Genomic DNA, 12240 nt, shown 5'->3' with positions numbered 1-12240 from the left:
TGGAGTCAGTTCCAACTCATAGCGACCCTGTACAGGGTTTCTGAGGCTGTAAATCTTTACGGGAGCAGAAAGCCTCATCTTTCTCCCACGGAACAGCTGGTAGTTTTGAACTGCTGACCTTGCGGTTCGCAGCCCAATTCATAACTACTACGCTAGCCACACCAGGACTCTATAGGTATAGCAATAAAGGAGTACATTTTCTACAGAGAATTCAAAGGCATTAATAAAACTAATTAAATCCATTGTTTGTTTTTTTGTTTGTTAGGCTTCTAATCACCATGTGCCTGCAATTTTAAACAATGTCAGTGATAAAGATACGCCTTCCTACCAGGACAGACAACTCCTACTATGAATCCGTCGTTCATTTGTTGTTGTGAAGTGCTGTTGAGTCAGTTCTGACTCATAGCAACCCTGTATAGGGTTTCTGAGGAGCAGCTCGTGCACTACCACCCTAAAAAGGGAAGAATGGAACTGATAAATTGAAGATTCAGCTATATACTATAGATTCAGCTATACTGAATGTCATTTAATGCTTGCATCTATACAGGACACTTTGACCTTAATTAGCAGAGGACACCATTAGGGCAGTGTACTACTCAATCACTAAACAAATAGGAACATTATTACATGATCAGAGATCATAATCAATACTGACCTTGTCTTTTCTCTATTTGTATTACATATGTTCACTGAAAAAAAGAAATCAATGTGAAAATTTACCTTTGTGTGTGTGTGTGTGAATGTTGAGGCTATTTATTGACAAAGCAAAAAATAATTAAATTAAATTTAAATTTAGATAGCTTAAAGGAAAGCATTAAAACAGCAGTCCTTTCAAGTTCTTTCATTATAAATTTTATCGAAAACTAACTTGATCAAATTCTTAATCATGTAGAATAGTTAAACATTTTGAAAAAGTAAATTTAATATCCTGGTGTGTCACTCTAGCATAAGAACTAAACTACTAACCACAAGGTTGGTGGTTCAAACCCACCAGGTACTCACTAGAAGCCTGATACACAGTTGATATTAGTTGGAACCGACTCGATGGTGCTTAACAACAACAAACTTAATGTTGAAGGCGAATGGTGGGAATCAGAATCTGTTCTCACTTTTGTAAAAAGAAGCAGGAATTATTTCTATTGGAAACAAAGGTACTTGTAGGCTTCTGTGCAAAAGTTTTATAAAACAAAACATATTTTTTGTCTTCTTTTCAATTTACATGGATTAAAAAATATGAATCATAAAACCTAAAAGAAAGGTTAGGCTATGGGCAAAGATGAGTTTCTTCATAACATAGGTTATCAAGTTCAGGATGTTTTCATCTTTCCCTTTATTGTGGGTCATTGAACAGGGTCAGAAGAAACTGTTAGAGTACAAAGAATGACAGGAAACTTGATTTTGAATGCTAATTTGGTCACGTTGCTAAATTCATATCATTGGTAAATAGTCATTCTGAATCTGATCTATAAAGTTGAGATAATAAAACTTCATGTGCTTGTTCCATAAGGTCTAGGCGACCATGTGAAGGAACCTTGTTGGTACAGTAATTAAAGTGCTTGATTGCTACCCAGTGACTGGGGATTTGAACCTATCAGCTATGCTGGGGAAAAATCTGATAGTCTACTTCCATAAGGAGTCCAGATGTACGAAATGCACTGGACCACAAGGTCGGTTTGAAGTGCAAGGTTGATAGTTCAAACCCACAAGCTGCTTCTCAGAAACCCTGTACAGGATTGCTATAAGTGGGAACAGACTCCACCACACTTAACAACAACTTCCATAAATATTTACAGCCTTGGAACCCTATGGAGCTGTCCTACTCTGTCCTATAGGGTTGCTATAAGGCCCGCTTGTTGACAGTGGGTTTAGGTTTAAAATCCTATGAAGTCATGACCGTCTGCTTCCAAGAAGATTTACAGGTTTGAAACCCCTATGGGACAGTTCTACCCTGTCCTAAGGGGCCACTATGAGTTGGAAAGGACTTGATGGCAAAGGAATATTTTGAAGACCATATGGCAGATGTTGTATGGCAAATTTAATGAGTATCAAATTTGTGTTTGGTGTGAAGGATTTCCTATGAATTTCAGAGTCCTTGTTATAGAAACAAAGAGTTTAGTTATGATGACATACATTCAAATAGATCTTTTCAGCACAATGAAAGGAATATGAAGCAGTACATAACACTTGACAATAGAAAGGGTCCGTGATGATGAAAATGGTCTACATCTATACTGTTCAAGGAATAGCCACTAGTCATGAGGGACTCTTGAACCCTCAAAATGTGGCTATTACAACTGAGAAAATGCAACGTTAACTTTATTTGATGTTAATTTAAATGCGATTTGAAATAGTCACATGTTGAACAGTGAAGTTCTAGACAATAAATGAGATGCACTAGAGAAACTGGTGTTTCAGCAAAGACTTCCTGGAGGGAATTGACAGTATTAAAAAGTAGCCAGTTAGATAGTCAGGAAGAGGCATTTATAATAGACAGCCATTAACATGTAGTTAGAAATATATTTAGCCTATAAAAAATTATTGTACTGAAAATCTGCATTAGTTCAGTTTTCATTCAACGCACTTCTCCTTCTTCCCTTCAAGAGTGTCTTGAAGGGGAACTTCACCCATCAACCAAAACAAAAGGTCATAAGGTCATTAAGTCGATTCTTACTCATAGCAATCCTACCAGAATGTCATGAGTTGCTGCTTTATGAAGATCACCTTAGACTTTTCCAAGAACACAGACTCCTTAAAGAGAAAACTAATGGTAACTGTTTTCAGGAGACTGGAGAGGAGTGAAGACCTTTCAAGATGGCACTTGGGAAGTTGGGAAATTGTTGTGTATTTGCTCCTCTGTGTAATTAAGCTACAGACTTACCTCACTTTTCGGGTTTGCACACCCTCTCCACAGTTCTCCCTCATGTTCACAAAAGTCACTTTGCAGACGCTCCATGGCTCTGTGACCCATATGTACTGGTTGCAGTCACTGTGGCATGGGACAACCTCATACACCTGAAACACACCAGAGACTCAATGATCATCTCAGGGTACCCAATGATACATACTATGTATCAATACAATGATGGAGTTACTCTTTAGCTATTCTATTCTTCTTCCTTATTGTTTATTATTTTAAAAGAGTAATATGAAGGGGATTAAAAAGTGCATGGAAAAGTAGAATTAAATAATAATGGAATTTTTCCATAAAACTTTTTGAAGCCCCCTCAAATACAGAAATGCCTTGACAGTCTAGTGGTAAAAGGCAAGGCTAACTGTGTTCTAGTCTGTAGCTCCGCTATCATCTGCATGTGTAGCTCTGGCCCACTGAGTCACATCAGGAACCATATGCACTCTTCCTGTGCTGACACTTGTCACACTCCATTGTCATTTCCTGGACCATCTGTTTTGTGTGATGTGTTTTATGTAACTTAGTATATAGTCTAAGGTGCTCATATTGTAGGTACTGAATAGAAGTTTGTTGAATCAATGAATAATTCAATGAGTATATACAAATAGCTGTTTCTCAAATAAATATAATGTGGTCTGTTTTCCCTCAAAATATGTGTAACAATGAAGATTTATATTTTTTGTTCCATATAATAATTTGAAACATAAATGATATAAATAAAGCCACCTTAAAACTAATCCTCAATCATTTATGGCTTATAAGTGGGATCTGAAATAGGCCAGTTACAGCCCAGTAGCAACTAGGGTCATATGAAACAAAGCAAACTTTGTCTATTTTCTGGTGTCCACAAGGACTTTCAGCTCCATATTTGGGGTGGTATGTTTGGTTTCAGGATTTTTAGAACAATGAACCAGTTATTCTTTTTTTCTTTTTTTAATTTCATTTGGAAGAATTATTAAATAAGGGAATAAATAGCCCACAATCCACTGCAACAGAGTTGATTCAACCATCAAAAAGGAATTACTTTTATAATATTTTTATAACAATCTATTTTCTATCATATGTACTATAACATACGAATGTTTTATTAAACTAATTTCAGAAAATATAAACATAAGCAGTCCATTGGAGCCATTCTTTCATGCAAATGTTAGTGGACTAAAAGTCCAAGTAAAATTAATAAAGTGGACTTATTCCAAATAGGATGTGGTCCTGGTGTGGCACTGTAGGATAAGCACTAGATTGCTAACTACCAGATTGGTGGTTTAAACACACCAGTCACTCTGCAGACTCCCTATTCAGGGTCACTATGAGTAAGAATGGACTCAAAGGCACTTAACAACAACATTGCAAAGAGGAATAGAAAATACATACAATTGAAGCAAGACTGTACAATTGCCATTATGATCACATTCACTACTGAGTTCTGTATCTAAATCATACTAAGTACCCAGGGGAAAACAGGACTATAGCTTGTGGGAAGTAAATAATTGAAGGGGAAATGCCATTGCTTTCTAAACTTTGATGGCTTTCTTCTGAATCTCATACCTTTGAGTGAATTCAAGTTAGTTCAGAGCAATCTCTACCCACCCACTTTCCTGCCCACCTTCACCTTTTACCTCTCCCTCTGAAAAGCATGAGAGCATTAATAAGAGGTGTCACTGACTTGTCAGGAATGAAGTCTCTTCTCCCTAACCCCTTCACCTCAGCCCCTGATATGAAAATGAGGAAACTCAGGTAACAGTGTAAGGCAATAGAAAGGAACAGCTGCAGACACACACACACAAATTATTGAAAATGTGATTTTTTTCTTTTAATAAAAGAAGACAAAGGAAAGAAAAAAAATTACATTCTCTGAAATCAGTAGTCAAAAGGGAAACAAACAAACAGAAAATCACTCCAATATGAACCTTGGGGTTTAAAAAATTCTTACCTGAGCCTGGAGCAGTAATCACCAGAAATGAAGAAAAGGGAGAAAAACAAAGATAAGTAAGAATGCCAGTAAATTATGGTAAAAATTCACAATCTAACTTTGTTAATTTATAAAAGCCTACTTTTTTGGGTAAGGAATTTAAAACATTGTTATTATATCTGGTGAAAAAAAAGCAAGTTCACTAGTATTACTGAAAAGTAAGGTACACAAATTTATATTACAAATGGCAAAACCAAGGAAAGGATTAGATGGGCAGCAGAAGAGGTCTTAGAAAACGGAATAAATTTACAATATATTTTGTATGGAACTGATATATAACTTGTGATCCAACAGTGAAGGGAATGTATACCTAAATCAATTAATCAATCTACATTGCATACTATCGTTGTTAAGTGCCATCAAGTCAGTTCTAACTCATTGCCACCCTCCCTTTTTAGGGTTTCTGAGGAGTGGTTGATGAATTTGGACTGTTAACCTTGCAGTTCAAATTGACCTTGTGATCCAGTTCTTATCTTACAGTGCGCCACACCAGGACTCCAGTCTTGTGTATGAAAAATGAAATCTTGGGGGCTATTTTCTACTGGAAAATGAAACCTCAGAGACTATTCAATATCAATTATTGTATTGAAGAACATATAATTGTAGCAAAAATTTGAACATAAGACTTTGTGAACATAAGACTTTGCATGTCCATTAATATTCCTAAATATTTCACTAAAATTAAAATCTTTAAGAGCTTCTATTTTTAAATTTTTATGTAGAACATTTATGCTCAAAGTCAAATATTCAAAAATCGATTATTTCTTCTTCTAGTATTGACTGTTCAGTGCTAATGTCTTGATAAGAACCGTGGTGTGTAGTGCTTTAGAATAAGCAATAAACTGGTAAGAACAAAGTCGGCTGCTTTTGTAAACCCTATCTAGGGTTGTTATGAGTCAAAACCAACTTGAGGGCACACAGCAAAAACATGTCTTGATAAATCACCAATAAATGGGAAAAAGTACACAGATATTCCCATAAAACTCTGCATCGGATTATACTTTTGTTGGTGAGTGACAGAGAAATAGTTTAGAATATAAACTTTATAGCAAAGACATTTTGCCACTAGCTCCTGAAACTTTGGAAACAGAATTTTAAAGATAAAATGCTGAGGCAAACAACTTTTACGTTGTAGCTCTGACCGACGATACGTATATATACAAACACACAATAAAGTATACTGGTATGAATATGTGTAAATTTTTAAAATTAGGAATGGGGATAATAACTTACTAAAATTTAAATTAAGTATAAAAAATTCAAGGATTTAAAATTTTGTAAATAAATGTTCTTTTATATGGTAAGCAATACACTTCAGTTATTATGTTTCACATTCATAAAATTTAGGTCATGATGTGAAATTTTCTTCTTTGATAATGTTGTTGTTGTTAAGTGATAATATTAGTATTGTAGAAATGTAAAATTTCTCTAGGCGAGGGAAGCCTGATGACCAGTAGATGGCGATAGAGTAGCGTATTAACCAGTCTCTATAATTTAAAGGACAACTACATCGATGAGATGGAGTTCTGGTGTGGCGCTGTGGGTTAATGTGCCAGACTGCAAACCCATTTGAACTGCGAGGTCTGCAGTTCAAGCTCACCGGTCGCTCCTCAGAAACCCTATACAGGGTTGCTATGGATCAGAACTGACTTGACGGCTCTTCACAACAACAACAAACGTCAAGGAGAATCAAGACTTTTAAGAACACTTTCTATGGAATTAACTTTCCACCTTTTGTCCTTAATTCTTCCTTTTTTGTATTTGTTCTCAACTCAGTTGTTTTTGTTTTCCTTACAATATACTTTTATTGTTCTGAACTAATTTAGACTAGTTTGCGAAATGCAGTTTATATATATGTGTGATGTATCTATATACTTATTTGACTGCAACTTAAATTTGAGTACGCATTTAAAAATTTGCACATACTATTGAACTTCAATAGTACGAATCGGGCTGAGAACCAGAAGGTCAGCAGTTTGAAACTACCAGCTGCTCCGCGGGAGAAAGATGAGGCTTTCTGCGCTCGTAAGGATTTACAGCCTCGGAAACCCTGTACAGCGTCGCTATGAGTCGAAACCGACTCCATTGGCACATAACCACCATTGAACTTCACTCTTTGCTAATTCGTCTGACATATATTACATTTAAATTAGTAAAAATTCCCTCTATTAGTCTTAATTTTTATCTCCAAAAAACAGGAATAGTAACTATTAACAGTGGCTAGTAAGGAGCTCTGGTAGCATAGTGGTTACAAATCGGGCTGCGAACCTTCAGATAAGCGGTTTGAAACTACCAGCAGCTCCGCGGGAGAAAGATGAGGCTTTCTACTCCCGTAAAGATTAACACCCTCGGAAACCCTGTACAGGGTCGCTATGGGTCGGAACCGACTCGACGGCACTTAACAACAACAGTAATGTATGCATCCAAAGTCAAATAAAAATCCAAATAAAATAAAAGAGGCCAATAATTACATTGATAGATAGTATAACTATAATGACTTTTAGGGCTGTTTAAATTTTGTCTTCAAACTTATTTTATATTAAACAAATTTAAACAAATAGATATATTTGCTAATTTTAGACTCAACCGATAAAATTTCTCCAACTTTAATTTAAACTTTATATCAGCAATTGGTTATTGGGATGTCTTTCTCTGAGTCTCGTAGAGCTCTTCACAGTGAGACAATTTTGCTCTCAGTATATAAGTTAGATACCATTTATCACAAATGAAACACATTATTTTGAAGATGTCATTTAGGATAAGCAATGGGCTGCAAGCCATCAGCCTCCCTGTGGGAGAAAGAGGAGGTTTCCTGCTCCCACAAATGTACAGCTTTGGAAACCCTATACAGGGTTACTATGAGTCACTGTGTACTCAATGGTTCAACAGCACTTAATAACAACTATATATATATATATACCACTGTAGGATAAGTACGGGATTGCTAACCTCAAGGTTGGAAGTTCAAACCCACCAGACACTCTTCAAAACCCTATACAGGGTCACTATGAAGTTGCGACTTGACAACACTTAACAACTATATATACATATGGTGAGGAACTGCAGGATCAGCACTGGACTGTGAACCAAATAGTAGGCAGTTTCAACCCACTAGCTGTTCCTTGGAAACCCTATAGGGTTTACTTTGAGTTGGAACCTACTAGATGGCACTTAATAACAAATAAGCTGTAGGATAAGCGCAGGACTACAAGGTCAGTTTGAACCACAAAGTCAGTGGTTCAAACTCATCAATTGCTCATCGGAAACCCTATACTGTATTGCTTTGAGTTGGAACCAACTTGACTGTACTTAACAACAACATACAACACACACACACTCACAAACACATCTAAAATCCCCAAACCCACTGTCATCAAGTGGATTCTGCCTTTTAGTGATCCTGAACAGGGTTTCTGAGGCTATAAATCTTTATGGGACCAGAAAGCCTCATCTTTTTCCTGAGGAGCAGCTGGTAGTTTCGAACTGCTGACCTTGCAGTGCTTATGCTGAAGCACCACCAGGGCTCCTTCACACACACAGGTTACTACATGTATAAATCTAGACCTTATGTATACAATCAAACCCAACTCAACCCACTGCTGTCTAGTTGATTCCAACCCATAGCAACTCTGTAGTAGTACAGAGTAGAACTCTTCCATAGGGATTCTGAGACTAAATCTTACGGAAAGTCTCATCTTTCTCTGAGGAGCGACTGGTGGGTCAGACAGCTAACCTTTTGGTTAACAGTCCAATGCTTAACCTAACCCACTGTGCCACCAAGGTGTGCTCCCTCTTTCTTTTTTTATGTATAAGTAAATATCCTGAGATTAGAGATAGTACGTCTTGTCTGAGATTTTAATAACATACATATATTTATTCAGGCATTTTAAAGATGAAAAGAGCCGTCTATTCAGGGCCCATAATTATTCTTTTTAAGAAAAAAACAGATCACTGTGAATCTAAACAATATTTTTATATTCTCAATGATAGGAAATACCTGGTTGACATGGTCCAGTTTGGGACACGGTCTTCCGCCATTATATGGTTTTTCACGTAGCCATTTGGACCGAACTTTCACACCACTCCCACAAGACTTACTGCATCGTGACCAATTGGACCATTCACTGAGTTTGCAGTCTGAGGGACAGGGGATGATGCAGGCCTCTTCAATGTAACCTGAGTGGATGACAATTAGAAAAAGAACCATCTCCTCCATATGCCACTCTCTCAATACCACCCGCCACTCTAGCTCATTTAGAAGGTCCAAGTTTGACTTGACAGCAGCATGCAAATGCAGAGATGTCTCCGTTGTTATGGACTCAAATTAAAATCTGCAGGAAAATGACACATACATATAGTGACTCTGTTCAAATAACAGCTGAGCAGCTGCCATATGATCTGCTTAGGATTCATGCTCACCATATTTCAACATTTCTGACTTTCTGACAGCTCGTGTTTAATTGACAATAACTTGTCTCCTGCCATATCTTTCTCATGCTGCCAGAATGATACATTAAAAAAAAAATTACAACACAGTTTTCTATACAACCCTATCTGTTAATGTCAAATGAGTTCAGGTTTCTGAGTCTGTGCAATGGTTTTCCTCAGGAAGAAAAGCCCGTCCCTTTCAATCAAAATCAAAAAGGAATCATTTAACTTAACACCTTATGTCTCTCTCCCCTTCTTTGAAAATCAAATCTGAAGAAGGAAAGATGAAGGATATTAAATAAATAATGCTTCAGATTTTCAAAGTGCTGTCCGTTTCAAAACACCTTCACATCTTGTATCCATTTGATTCTCTTAAGGCTTATGAACATGTTGGGCAGTTATAGATAATTTAGTGGATGGATAAGAAGAAAAAAAATGCAGAGAGATAACTGACAAGTTCCAGGTCATCCAGTTAGGAACGGGGAAAAAGGCTTTCTGAAAACGAGTCCAAGACTTGTTTCATCAAATCACACAACCAGATACATCCACAGTCTACATGTTTCTTTTATGAAGAAAATGTTCATTATTTTTGACCAGAGCCTTATTACCAACTCGCATTTGAGAGTATGAACCTAGCACCATTATTCTCAAAGCAGATGAGTAGAAAAAGAAAAGTTCCTCTGGTCAAGGGTCAGATAACCTAGCTGTTCTCTATAATACCCCTACTGTTGAGAGAGGGCATTACTGAACCAAGGAAATAGTCTGCTGTGGCATTTTACATCAACAGCAGAGATGCCATTTTGAAAACAATTCTAATATAAACCTCTTATAATACGGAACTGAAATTTGACTTAAAGATGTTGAAATATAATTCATATACCATAAAATTCACCCATTCAAAGTACATAATCCAGTGGTTTTTAATATATTCATTGTTGTTGATAAGTGCCATCAAATCAGTTCCGACTCACAGCAACCTTGTATAGGGTTTCTAAGGAGTGATTGGTGAGTTTGACATGCCCACCTTGTGGTTCAAACTGACCTTGAGGTCCAGTGCTTATCCTATAGTGCCACACCAGGACTCCAACACATTCAAGTCAGTTCTGACTCAGTAACCCTAGGTAGAGTTTCTGAGTAGCGGCTGGTTGGTTTAAACTGCTGATCTTGAGGTTCTAACTGAACTTACTGTCTAGTGCTTATCTTACAGCACTACACGAGAACTCCCCTCAACTCCTTATTGTCGTTGTTGTTGTTAAGTGCCATCGAGTCGGGTCCGACCCATAGCGACCCTGTACAGGGTTTCCGAAGGTGTAAATCTTTACGGGAGTAGAAATCCTCATCTTTCTCCCGCGGAGCGGCTGGTAGTTTCGAACCACTGACCTTAAGGTTTGCAGCCCGATTCGTAACCACTACGCTACCAGAGCTCCTCCCCTCAACTCCTGGTCACCACTAATTTGCTTTCTATTTCTATGGATTGCATTATATGAAATCTCTGGATGTTTTACATGAATGGAATCATGCATGATTTACTCTTTTGTGTTTGACTTCTATCCCTTAGCATCATGTTTTCGAGGGTCATTCATGTTGTAGCATAGATCAAAACTTCACTCCTTTTCATTGATAAGTAATAATAAATGAAATTTTATTTTATTCAGTCATGAGTTCAGGGTTGTTCCTACTTTTTGGCTGTCATGAAGAATGTCTCTATGGACATTGTGTACAAGTTTTTGTGTGAGTATATGTTTACATTTCTCTTGAGTATATACTAGGAATGAAATTGCTACATCATATGGTAACTATAATTTAACCATTTGAGGAATTGCCAAACTGTTTTCAAAAGCAGCTACACCATTATACATTCCCACCAATAGCATATGATGAGCATTCTGATTTCTTCACATCCTTATTAGCACTTTTTAATATTTGACTTTTATTTTAGCTATCCTGATGGGTGTGAAGTAATATCACATGTCGTTTTCCCTAATGACTAATGATTTTGATCATCTTTTCATGGGATTATTGATATCTATATGTCTTCATTGGATAAATAGCTATTCGAACCCACTGCCAGCATTTAAATTGGGTTGCTTATTTATTGGTGAGTTGTTTGTCTATTCTGACCACAAGTCCCTTATCAGATATACAATTTACAAATATTTTTACTCTCTGGGTTTTTGCTTTTATATAGTATTCTTGGAAGCTCAACAGTTTTACATTTTAAAGTCCAGTTTATTTATCTTTTCTTTGGTTGCTTGTGCTTTGGTGTCATAGCTAAGAAGCCACAGCCTAATCAATATCACAAAGATTTATATTTATGTCTTATTGCAAGGGTTTTGTAGTTTTAGTTTTACATACAGGCATATGATCCATTTTGAGTGAATATTTGTACATGGTATGAGATAGGGTCCATCTTTATTTTTCTGCATGTGGATATCCAATTGTCCCAGAATCAGTTGTTCAAAAGACTTTTATTTCTCTATTGCATTATCTTGACACCATTTTGAAAATCAGCTGACCACAAGGGTAAGGGTCTACTCTGGACTCTCAGTTCCATTGCACTGCTCTTTATGTATATCCATATTTCGGTACCTCGTTGTTTTGATGATAGTGTAGTAAGTTTTGAAATCAGGATGTATGAGTACCAGAACTTTGTTCTATTTCAAAAGAATTTCGGTTATTCTGGGTTCCTTACATTTCCATATGAAGTTTAGGATGGGCTTGTCAAAAAAGGCGGCTGGTATTTTGTGTTAAATCTGGGTATTATGTTGAATCTGTTGATCAATATGGTTAAGAGTATTGTCATCTTAACACTTCATTATATTTTACATCTTTCCATTTAGTTGTGTCCTCTTTAACTTCTTTCAGTGATGCTTTGAAGTGTAAAAATCTTGTAACGGTTTTCTTAAACTTATCCCTATATATTCTTTTTACT

General features: G+C 36.6%; 1 protein-coding gene across 1 annotated transcript in view; it reads right to left on the bottom strand.

Annotated features, from left to right (window-relative positions):
* THSD7A (thrombospondin, type I, domain containing 7A) overlaps positions 1–12240 on the bottom strand; it is a 306380-nt gene that overhangs the window by 40467 nt on the left and 253673 nt on the right. The window contains exons 15-17 of the mRNA XM_006834388.1: positions 8878–9056; positions 4842–4847; positions 2879–3012 (exon numbers count right to left, since the gene is read on the bottom strand). Coding sequence (XP_006834451.1) covers positions 2879–3012; positions 4842–4847; positions 8878–9056 — 319 coding nt within the window. The remainder of the gene's footprint in view (positions 1–2878; positions 3013–4841; positions 4848–8877; positions 9057–12240) is intronic.

The sequence above is a fragment of the Chrysochloris asiatica genome, unplaced genomic scaffold (assembly GCF_000296735.1).
Source record: "Chrysochloris asiatica unplaced genomic scaffold, ChrAsi1.0 scaffold00010, whole genome shotgun sequence".
In the NCBI taxonomy this organism is placed as follows: Eukaryota; Metazoa; Chordata; class Mammalia; order Afrosoricida; family Chrysochloridae; genus Chrysochloris; species Chrysochloris asiatica.
The sequence above is the reverse complement of the archived record's forward strand: the minus strand, read 5'-3'. Positions and strand labels throughout refer to the sequence as shown.